Genomic DNA, 12,220 nt, shown 5'->3' with positions numbered 1-12,220 from the left:
TTCGCTTCTACACACATTAGTGAGAGAATGGGCCGCTCTCAGGAGCTCAGAGAACTCAAGCGTGGGGCCGTGATCGGTGGACACCTGTGCAATAAGACCAAATATTATACTAAATATTCCACACTCAACTGTTAGTGGGATTATAACAAAGTGGAAGCCATTGGGAACAACAGCAACTCAGCCACAGAGCGGGGTCAGCGCATGCTGAGGGTCACAGAGCGGGGTCAGCGCATGCTGAGGGTCACAGAGCGGGGTCAGGGCATGCTGAGGGTCACAGAGCGGGGTCAGCGCATGCTGAGGGTCACAGAGCGGGGTCAGCGCATGCTGAGGGTCACAGAGCGGGGTCAGGGCATGCTGAGGGTCACAGAGCGGGGTCAGCGCATGCTGAGGGTCACAGAGCGGGGTCAGCACATGCTGAGGGTCACAGAGCGGGGTCAGCGCATGCTGAGGGTCACAGAGCGGGGTCAGCTCATGCTGAGGGTCACAGAGCGGGGTCAGCGCATGCTGAGGGTCACAGAGCGGGGTCAGCTCATGCTGAGGGTCACAGAGGGGGGTCAGCGCATGCTGAGGGTCATAGAGCGGGGTCAGCGCATGCTGAGGGTCACAGAGCGGGGTCAGCTCATGCTGAGGGTCACAGAGGGGGGTCAGCGCATGCTGAGGGTCACAAAGCGGGGTCAGCGCATGCTGAGGGTCACAGAGCGGGGTCAGCGCATGCTGAGGGTCACAAAGCGGGGTCAGCGCATGCTGAGGGTCACAGAGCGGGGTCAGCGCATGCTGAGGGTCACAGAGGGGGGTCAGCACATGCTGAGGGTCACAGAGCGGGGTCAGCGCATGCTGAGGGTCACAGAGCGGGGTCAGCGCATGCTGAGGGTCACAGAGCGGGGTCAGCGCATGCTGAGGGTCACAGAGCGGGGTCAGCTCATGCTGAGGGTCACAGAGGGGGGTCAGCGCATGCTGAGGGTCACAAAGCGGGGTCAGCGCATGCTGAGGGTCACAGAGCGGGGTCAGCACATGCTGAGGGTCACAGAGGGGGGTCAGCTCATGCTGAGGGTCACAGAGCGGGGTCAGCGCATGCTGAGGGTCACAGAGCGGGGTCAGCTCATGCTGAGGGTCACAGAGGGGGGTCAGCGCATGCTGAGGGTCACAGAGCGGGGTCAGCTCATGCTGAGGGTCACAGAGGGGGGTCAGCGCATGCTGAGGGTCACAAAGCGGGGTCAGCGCATGCTGAGGGTCACAGAGCGGGGTCAGCGCATGCTGAGGGTCACAAAGCGGGGTCAGCGCATGCTGAGGGTCACAGAGCGGGGTCAGCGCATGCTGAGGGTCACAGAGGGGGGTCAGCACATGCTGAGGGTCACAGAGCGGGGTCAGCGCATGCTGAGGGTCACAGAGCGGGGTCAGCGCATGCTGAGGGTCACAGAGCGGGGTCAGCGCATGCTGAGGGTCACAGAGCGGGGTCAGCTCATGCTGAGGGTCACAGAGGGGGGTCAGCGCATGCTGAGGGTCACAAAGCGGGGTCAGCGCATGCTGAGGGTCACAGAGCGGGGTCAGCACATGCTGAGGGTCACAGAGGGGGGTCAGCGCATGCTGAGGGTCACAGAGCGGGGTCAGCGCATGCTGAGGGTCACAGAGCGGGGTCAGCACATGCTGAGGGTCACAGAGCGGGGTCAGCGCATGCTGAGGGTCACAGAGCAGGGTCAGCGCATGCTGAGGGTCACAGAGCTCCAGACCTCCAAACTTCTGTGTCCTTCAGATGAGCTCAAGAACAGTGTGTAGAGCTTCATGGAATGGGTTTCCATGGCCGAGCAGCTCATCCAAGCCTTACATCACCAAGTGCAATGCAAAGCGTGGGATGCAGTGGGGTAAAGTGCGCCACCACTGGACTCTAGAGCAGTGGAGACGTGTTCTCTGAGTGACCAATCACGCTTCTCTGTCTGACAATCCCATGGACGAGTCTGGGTTTGGCGGTTGCCAGGAGAACGGGACTCGTCTGACTGCATTGTGCCAAGTGTAAAGAATTATGGGGTGGGGTTGTTTTTCAGGGGTTGAGCGTGGCCCCTTAGTTCCAGTGAAAGGAACTGTTAATGCTTCATCAAGACATTTCGGACAATTTCATGCTCCCAACTTTGTGGGAGCAGTTTGGGGACGGCCCCTTCCTGTCCCAGCATGACTGCGCTCCAGTGCACAAAGCGTCTCCATAAAGACATGGATGAGGAGTTTGGTGTAGAGGAACTGGACTGGCCTGCACAGAGTCCTGACCTCAACCCGATAGAACAGCTTTGGGATGAATTAGAGCGGAGACTGAGAGCCAGGCCTTCTCGTCCAACATCACAAATGAAGAATCCCCATAAACACTCCTAAACCTTGAGGAAAGCCTTCCCAGAAGAGCTGAAGCTGTTAGAGCTGCAACTCCATATTAAACCCTATGGATGAAGAATGGGATGGCATTAAAGCTCATGTGTGTGTGAAGGCAGGCACAACACTTCTGGTGATATAGTTTATGTTGATATATAGGGCTATACAAGCATCTAGTGGTGACACCGTGATATTACACAAGATTTCCTTGATTTCTAGCACTAGATGCCTTCAAGTTTTAAAGACTTTTGCTCTAGTTTTAACCTGGTTGAAATTATTTGGGGAAAAAAAGTATTAATTGAAAATAAATTTTTATATACTTTCTTATTAATTTAGAGGTGAACATTGTCAAGTACTGTAAAATCCCCTCAAAATACAATATTAAATATTATTTAAACAAAATATAGTATATTTATTTAATTTAAGAAAAAATCAGACCGAAGACAATCAGTGTAACACTGCTGAGGATCACAATGATCTTCCAGTTGAGCTTGTGGTGTGTTATAAATATGATTTGTTTCTTCACTTGTGTGTGGTTTGTTTGTTATTTTACAGAGACACCACTGGGCAATCGAGAGCAGAATGAGACCTGGAAAAAGAATACATCACAAACAAAACCTGCTGGACGCAAGAGGTGTGTGTGTGTGTGTGTGTGTGTGTGTGTGTGTGTGTGTGTGTGTGTGTGTGTGTGTGTGTGTGTGTGTGTCAGTGTGTGTGTGTCCATTATGTGTTCTTTCATTGATTTATTTATTCATACACACACAAGCATGTGCTTCAAAGTTTAAATTATTTTACGTGTGTGATTTTTGCTGAACTCATCCTCATGGCTGAAGCGTAATGATGCTGAAGGTGTGTGTGTGTTTGAGATGAGGGCTGAACGCTGCATGTGACTCCATCCTCAGGTCTGACTCTATAGAGAACATCGAGCCAAATCCCTCATCCTCACCTTCATTCACAGACACTCAAGCACCTCCATCTCCAAACAGGTACAGCAGCTCCTCTAAGAGTCACATGATGGCTCGTTTGTCCCTGACCCAGGTCAGATGTGCCTGTAAGTGAAGTCAATGCCATCATTAATTGCGTAATATAAAGGCTCATCCTGCTCTGCGAACGGCAGCATTGATGAACCCATTCCAGTCGATCACTAGTGTTAATGCGTCTTTAATTTCTGTGTGTTTGGATCGCTGTGGATCATACGTTTGCTGTTGTTGTGTTTGTGCAGGTCGGTCAGTGGGAAGAAACTGTGTTCAAGTTGTGGTCACCCGCTTGGCAAAGGCGCCGCCATGATTATAGAGACTCTCAGCCTTTACTTCCACATCCAGTGCTTTAAGGTACGAGTGCGTCAAACCACCGGAGAACTACACATGCTAATGTATTGCAATCACAGCAACGTTGATCCATACCCTAATATTGTTATAGTTAGCTAGTTATCGGAATAGTTTGATGTGAACAGGCCTCAGGATCTATTAGAGATCATGGGATAAATATTCTGTGTAAAGATAATCCATAATAGAGGATAATATCATTCATTTAAGATTTTCCAGACGGAGCATCAGGATTTCTAGCACATGTTTGGCTTTCCATCTAATGTTACAGTTACGATCAGCTGTATGAGGTCATTCTCATCCTTCCCACGGGTCATTTTGACCCGGGAGTGGTCCAAGTCCTTGGGACTTTTGTCGCACTCGAACCATGAATACACACCAACAAAATTGACTGGATTCGAGGAGTTTTGTGGTTGAAATAAAAAAGTAACAAATCCGTCCCTCACGGGTCAATTTGACCCCCTTAGGAATGAATGGAAAGTGAGGAATGCTTCAGTACTATATCATGATATAAATACTCAAAGCTTAAACTAAAAATGCTAAAACTTTAGGCTTTAGGACCCAGCGGAACAGCTCATCCACTCCATATAGAGCTATAAGGCCATCTAGTGACAAGAGTCATGAAATGTCATGTTATATTATTATTTTCCACAAGAGGTCGAGCATGCTCGCTCAACCCAGAATGCCCTTTGTGACATACAGGTTCAAAAACATGTGAAATAAGTAGGGCTGCCCCCAACTAAAGTTTTTTTTCTAGTTGACTAGTAGTTGTTCATTTAAGCCATTAGTCAACTAATCGCAAATCTATACTAATCTAACCCTTATGCATCCCTGGGGATGTTTTCATCCACTATGGGGTGTTTTTGAGTCTTAATTTGGCCATAACTTTCTCTGGGTTTCAGCAAATGGAATGATTTTTGGTGACAAATCTTATTTTTACACATATTTTGGGAAAATGCTTTGAAAATTTTCGAAAACTCAACGACATACTAAGGGTAAATTCACTACCCTTTCATTACCCTCGTGGCTGAAAACAGCCACTAAATTAAACTGCTGTAAAAATGTATCAGATAAATATTTTTTCTATTTATTTTTTGCATAAATCTATTATCAACCTCAGTCCTGATCAAAACTACTAAATGTTAAAAAAAAATAATAATAATTTTTTTTGGATTTTAACTCTTTAATTGCCAAATTCATAAATGATGTCACTGTTTTGGGGCTAAAAAAACACAAAATGACTTATTTTCAATATAAAATGTGATTGTGGACTGGATTTTTTTCTTAACCTTTTATCACATGTCAAAGATCAGAAACAACATTGGCTTTGATGCATTGTTAGTTTTTGTGCAGCATCAGATTTTAATTTTTTCTCCCTCATTTACTCCTCGTGGCTGTTTTTGCCCCATTGACTTCCATTATAACCACTTTTTTTGATTGCAAAGCCACGACACCATACACTCATGTCATGTTGTGTGCCCCCCCCCCCCCCAAATCAGTGACATAATTTATGAAATTGGCAATTAAAGAGTTAAAATCCTGATTTTCTTTTTTTTAACAACATTTAGTAGTTTTGATCAGAACTGAGGTTGATTAGTAGTATCGAATGTGAGGATGCTGCAGGTGGCGGAGCATTTATAGTCTTTTCTCACAGCAGCTAGAATAATTAACTCTTTAACTGTCTCCCCCGTTTTTGAGAATAGTCATGCAAATGCACCATCCAAACTTAAAGGGTTGTAATTCAAGAATGCTTTGGAATATAGACCTAAATTTGGTCTTGATTAAAGAAGACACTCTCAGATTATTGCTCAAGTGAAAGCAATTCAATATATGAATGTATGAAAAAGTTATGGAAGTTTAAATTAACTGTAAATGAAAAATACTGTATTACATATTTTTTATTCTATATAAAATACTGTATATATTTTACAAAAAATGTTTTACCCTAAAATTACTACCCCAAATCAGAAAAAGTTGGGACAGTATGGAAAACGCAAATAAAAAAAAAGGAAGTGATTTCTAAATTTACTTTGACTTGTATTTCATTGCAGACAATATGAACACAAAATATTTCATGTTTTGTCTGGTCAACTTCAGGTCATTTTGTAAATATGCATCCTTTCCCGTCATTCAGACCTGCAACACATTTCAAAAAAAGTTTGGACAGTTTAGGGCTAGTAATGAGGTAAAATGGTTAAATAATGATGTGATTTGAAACAGGGGATGTCAACAGGTGATTGTAATTATGATTTGGTACAAAAGCAGCATCCAAGAAAGGTCTAATCGTTTAGGAGCAAAGATGGGCCGAGGATCGCCAGTTTGCCAACAAATACGTGAGAAAATTATTTAAATGTTTAAAAACAATGTTCCTCAAAGAGAAATAGGAAGAGATTTGAATATTTCACATTCAACAGTGCATAACATAATTAAAAGATTCAAGGAATCTGGAGGAATTTCAATGCGTAAAGGACAAGGGCGCAAGCCTAAGCTGAACAACCGTGATCTCCGATCCCTCAGGCGGCACTGCATCAAGAATCGTCATTCATCTATAAGCGATATCACCACATGGGCTCAGGACTACTTTGGCAAACCTTTGTCAAGTACCACAATACGTAGTTACATCCACAAATGCCAGTTAAAACTGTACTGTGCCAAAAGGAATCCCTATGTTAACAGTGTCCAGAAGCGCCGTCGACTTCTCTGGGCTCGGAGGCATCTGGGATGGACCATTACACAGTGGAAACGTGTACTGTGGTCAGATGAAGCAGTATTTGAGGTATTTTTTGGGAGGAATGCACGCCGTGTGCTCCGGACCAAAGAAGAAAAGGATCATCCAGACTGTTACCAGCAACAAGTCCAAAAGCCAGGGTCTGTCATGGTATGGGGTTGTGTCAGTGCCCTTGGCAAAGGTAACTTGCACTTCTGTGAAGGCACCATTAATGCTGAAAAGTACATAGAGATTTTGGAGCATAATATGCTGCCTTCAAGAAGATATCTTTTCCAGGGACGTCCATGCATATTTCAACAAGACAATGCAAAACCACATTCTGCACACATTACAAAGTCCTGGCTGCGGAGAGGGTACGGGTACTTGACTGGCCTGCCTGCAGTCCCGACCTGTCTCCAATAGAGAATGTGTGGCGCATTTTGAAGCGCAAAATGCGACAACGAAGACCCCGTACTGTTGCCCACCTTAAGACTTCTTTGCAGGAAGAATGGGACAAAATTACACCTGAAACACTTCATCACTTGGTGTCTTCAGTCCCTAAACGTCTTTTAAGGTTTGTGAAAAGGAATGGCAACATTACAAAGTGGTAAATGCTTTACTGTCCCAACTTTTTTTTAAATGTGTTGCAGGTCTGAATGACAGGAAAGGATGCATATTTACAAATGACATGAAGTTGACCAGACAAAACATGATATATTTTTTGTTCATATTGTCTGCAATGAAATACAAGTCAAAGTAAATTTAGAAATCACTTCTTTTTTTTTTTTTGCGTTTTCCATACTGTCCCAACTTTTACTGATTTGGGGTTGTACTATAAAATCAAAGCCATATGTCTAACCAAGTTGTGTTCCAAATTTGAAGTTGATATCACAAAAATTGAAGTCCCCATGAGATGTTGTTTAGGTGCTGTACCAAAAATAGCCACCGGGAGTCACACACATTCCATTGATTGTTTTTTTGATGCATTTTTCTGTAAATTCTGTCCAAATATCACTTCCATCACCAAATCCATCACTGAGCCCCAGGATACCGGACAGTGACTGAGTGTGAGCGTGGGGATTAAGTGCAGGTGGTGATTACTGTGATGATGACGTGCAGGTGTGTGTGCTCAGTACTCCGGTGATTGGGATCATTGTGGTTGTGAGAGGGTGGAGCCTGGCGTGCTTGTAACATTACCCTCCTGGATCTTCCTCTCCGTCTGCCCGTTCGTCTGGGGATGGTATCCTGACGTGAGGCTTACGGTCACACCTAGGAGCGAGAAGAAGGCCTTCCATACCTTGGAGATGAATTGGGGACCTCTGTCTGATGCGATGTCTTCGGGGATGCCATAATAACGGAAGATATTGTTAAACATGGCCTCAGCGGTTTCCAGGGCTGTGGGTAGTCCTCGTAGTGGAAGCAGTCGGCAGGACTTCGAGAAGCGGTCAACCACTACGAGGACACAGGTGCAGTTGTCTGACACTGGGAGATCCGTAATGAAGTCTACCCCTAGGTGTGACCATGGACAGTTCTTTCACGGATGATGGGGTTGGCCAGGACCGGATGGCTTCCACCTTCCTCTCATCCATTCGGATGCCACTGTGATCAGTGATGTAGCCGAGAAACTGCACTGAGGGCTGATGGAAAGAGCATTTATCGGCCTTAAGGTAGAGCTGGTATTTCTTCAGGCATTGAAGGACCTCCGCAACGTGACGCGATGGTCAGCCAGGCTCCGGGAGTAGATCAAGATGTCATCAATGTAGACCCGCACAAACCTGTGGAGACACTCCCGGAGCACCTCATGTATGAAGTCCTGGAATACGGAGGGGGCGTTGGCGAGTCCATATGGCATCACGAGGTACTCGTAGTGTCCTGTGGGCGTGACAAAGGCGGTCTTCCACTCGTCCCCCTCACGTATCCGGATGAGGTTATACGCGCTGCGGAGGTCCAACTTCGTGAACACAGTGGCACCACGGAGATGTTCCAGGGCAGCTGGGACGAGAGGAAGGGGATATCGGAACTTAACTGTGATATTATTGAGTGCGCGGTAGTCGATACAGGGCCGCAAGCCTCCGTCCTTTTTCGCCACGAAGAAGAAGCTCGAAGCAGCAGGGGAGGTGGATGGACGGATGTAGCCTTGCTCCAGCGCCTCCTTGATGTAATCCTCCATGGCCTTCTCCTCCGGAAGGGAGAGGGGATAGATCTTCCCTTTGGGCACTGGTTCACCTGGCAGCAGATCGATGGCACAGTCCCATGGCCGATGGGGAGGCAGCTTGGAAGCCCGTTGGGGACAGAAGACGTCATTGAAGGGGGCGTAACAGGCGGTGACATCCACCGATCGTCTCTCTACCGGACTCTCGATGGACGTGGCACAGACAGGGAGATCTTAGGAACGCGGAGAGGGACGGATCGGTGGAGATGGGAAGCAGTGCGGGAAGCAGCTGTCACCCCACTTCAGGACTTCTCCTGTCTTCCAGGAGATGACTGGGTTGTGCTGCTCTAACCACGGGCGCCCTAAGATGATGTCAGCGGTGGACTCCTCCAGAACTAGCAGGTGTAGTCGCTCCATGTGGAGGATTCCGACTTGTACTCCGATGGGACCCACGGAGCGACTAACCTGCCTCCGACTGAGTGGTCTTCCGGTTACCGACTGGATTTGGTATCGTCGGAGTAGCAGTCGTGCGGAGCTTGAGCTGGTGGCAGAGGGTTCCCGAGATGAAGTTCCCGGCTGACCCAGAATAGAGGAGGGCAGTAACTGAAAGGGAGATTCCAGCAGCAGTAAGGTTTACAGTTGTGGTGAGTGGCTTCATTTTATTGAGAGAAGGAATGATTGCACTCACCATGGGTCGAGGAGGACGGATTGGACATTCGGAGATGTAATGCCCAGATAAACCGCAGTACAGGCAGAGATTCTGGGTCAGCTGCCTCTGCCGCTCAGTCGCCGTCAGTCGGCGCATTCTCCAGTTGCATAGGCTCGGGGTTGGGTTCTGGAGGGCTGACACCAACTGGTCGGCGGAGTAATGAAGAGAATGACGACTGGCCCTGGTGTTCTTCTATACACGACTGCATATGAGTGGCGAAGCGGATGGAGAGTTGTATGAAGCGTTCAAGCCTGATGGTGTCCTCGTATGCAGCGAGATGCAGCCGCACCCGAGGATCCAGACTCTGTCGGTAGGTCGTAATCAGGGACTGCTCGTTCCATCCACTAGCAGCAGCGAGGGTTCGAAATTGGAGAGCATACTCCTTAACTGTGGAGGTACCTTGTTTCAGATGATAAAGCTGTTCCCCGATCGACGAATCCCATGATAGTTTCCCAAAGACCTCTTTAAAGTGAGACATGAACCCGGACAGGGTCTGGATCACTGGACTGTCGTTGGACCACAGGGATTCCGCTCAACGGAGCGCTTTACCGGAAAGTTGAGATGTGATGAACGCCACTTTGGCGCGATCGTTGGGGTACAGGCGCGGATGCATCTCCAGGACCAGCGAACATTGAAGCAGGAATCCGTTGCAATCCTCTGCCGAACCAGATAAGGGCGCCGGTCTGGCCATGGGACTCGTGTACTCAGGGGGCGAAGAAGCAGTGGTGTTGATTCCGGAAGTGCTCGCTGGTGAAGGTGCAGGTGCGCTGGAGGGAAGGGATCCGGTGTGCTCATCCTGGTGCAGTGCTGTGTGGGTCCGGTATTCTGTTACAAACAGAGGTGACACGGATAACAGAGGCAGGTGAAAGCAGAGTTTATTTGCAGAACCAGGATGTGAGCAGATGAGGTGAGAGTCAGAAATGGCAGTTCAGGTGAATGCTGGATATGCTGGTGATACAATACGTTTTCTTGATTGTAGAACAGCGGGACAATGGATCAAAGGAGACGAGGACCAGGAGACAGGACGAGATGAGGAGACACTCAGGAGACGAAGGAGATCAGGTAAGTATACAGGTGAGTCCGAGGAAGCAAGCATGAGTAGTAGCATGTGCAAACGATACCGGACAGTGACTGAGTGTGAGCGTGGGGCTTAAGTGCAGGTGGTGATTGCTGTGATGATGACGTGCAGGTGTGTGTGCTCAGTACTCCGGTGATTGGGATCATTGTGGTTGTGAGAGGTTGGAGCCTGGCGTGCTTGTAACAAATACATGTTTGTTTATTAAAATTAAATTATATAAATTTCTGGACAGAAAAAAAACGAGTCTAATTTTAGGGCTCCCGGTCATTTTGACCGGCGAGGGTAAGATTTGTTACAGGATGAGAGGATGAAGAGCGAGCGCTGGCTTGAGGTCAGAAAGAGAAGTGAAGGTTGTGTAATACACTGCTGCTCGCTCTGATGGATGCTTTATTTAGTATCAGTAGAACTTACACTGCAGCTCAAGTTTTGGGTCGGAAAGATTTCCTACGGTTTTTGAAAGTTTCTTACACTCATCAAAGCTGCATTTATTTGAAACAGTGAAATATTATCATATTATATTATGAAAAAGAGCTGTTCTCTGTGTGAATATATCCAGTTGTTAAGTCTGATGTCACGCAGCAGAGCTTCCGGGTCCAAACGCTATCATACCACAAGATAAACAACAAACACTGCTAATATACACACACACAATGTGGACTAATACAAAAAAAAACATAATCATAACCGTTATCTCCATACTAAAATTCCAGATGGCCAGACAATGTTTCATCTTTTATAAATCGTTAAAATGACTGTTGTGTAGACTGTAAGTATTTAAAATGTTGAACTTTTTAAATGTTTGATGTTTAATATGAATAAATAGTGCTCATAAACGGCCATCGATGTCCTTCTCAAGTATTTGGACCCAGAAATACGGATAGTAAAGTGTGATTTATTCCTGAATTTATCATCATTACTCCAGTCTTCAGTGTCACATGACCCTTCATAAATCATTCTCATATGAGGATCTGATGATCAGCACACATTTATGATCATTATCAGTTCATATTTCTATGGAAACTGATTTTTCAGGATTCTTTGATGAACGGAGAGCTCAAAAGAACAGCATTTATTTGAAACAGAATCTTGTCTAACATTATAAATGTCTTTACTGTCACTTTTGATCAATTTAATGCGTCCTCGCTGAATAAAAGTATGAATTCCTTTGATAAAATAAAATTCAGCCTTTGAATGGTAGTGCATAATGACCAGTAAAGATCCGTCGATCCATCCTCTCTCTCCTCTCTCTCTCCCTCTCTCTCTCCTCTCTCTCTCTCTCGCTCTCTCTCTCTCTCTCTCTCTCTCTCTCTCTCTCTCCTCTCTCTCTCTCTCTCCTCTCTCTCTCTCTCGCTCTCTCTCTCTCTCTCTCTCTCTCTCTCTCGCTCTCTCTCTCTCTCTCTCTCTCTCTCTCTCTCTCTCTGTGCGCATGTGCGGGCGTTTGTTGAGTCGAGTGAGTGGTGAGTGCGTGGTCTTTTGTGCCCGCTGTGGCTTTGAAAGATTATCTCTTTTCCCCCCTTTTTTTTTGTTTTTTTTTTGTTTTGTTGTTTGGTTAAAGTTTTTCTTTGTGAATTTAATAGAGAAACTGAATTATTAACTGAGCGCCTAAACCAGTCTTTGTACTGGGAGGCATGGCGACTCAGGGAGCTAATGTTCTAGATTCACTCACGCGCCGCCACGGAGTAAAGGTGGTGGCTGCGGGGAGTGTGGAGGAGTGTAGTGTGGCGGTTGGTGATGTAGTGGGTCATGACTGTGTGTTAGCAGCGTCTAAAATGAATAACTCGATTGTGCTGTTTTTAAGTACAGTAGAGAAAGCGAATGAAGTAGTTGGAAAGGGAATAAACATGCGTGGTTTATTTACCCAAGTACTACCTCTTTCTACCCCCGCTAAAAAAGTCAC

At 46.7% G+C, this 12,220-nt stretch overlaps 1 protein-coding gene across 7 annotated transcripts in view; it reads left to right on the top strand.

Annotated features, from left to right (window-relative positions):
- limch1b (LIM and calponin homology domains 1b) overlaps positions 1-12,220 on the top strand; it is a 141,782-nt gene that overhangs the window by 122,796 nt on the left and 6,766 nt on the right. For all 7 annotated transcript variants that reach the window (XM_079838755.1, XM_079838759.1, XM_079838760.1 and 4 more), the window contains 3 exons: positions 2,908-2,986; positions 3,255-3,338; positions 3,575-3,683. In XM_079838755.1, coding sequence (XP_079694881.1) covers positions 2,908-2,986; positions 3,255-3,338; positions 3,575-3,683 — 272 coding nt within the window. The remainder of the gene's footprint in view (positions 1-2,907; positions 2,987-3,254; positions 3,339-3,574; positions 3,684-12,220) is intronic.

The sequence above is a fragment of the Gobio gobio genome (assembly GCF_949357685.1).
Source record: "Gobio gobio genome assembly, chromosome: 16".
Taxonomy (NCBI): domain Eukaryota; kingdom Metazoa; phylum Chordata; class Actinopteri; order Cypriniformes; family Gobionidae; genus Gobio; species Gobio gobio.
Note: the sequence above shows the minus strand (reverse complement) of the source record. Positions and strands in the feature narration are given on the sequence as shown.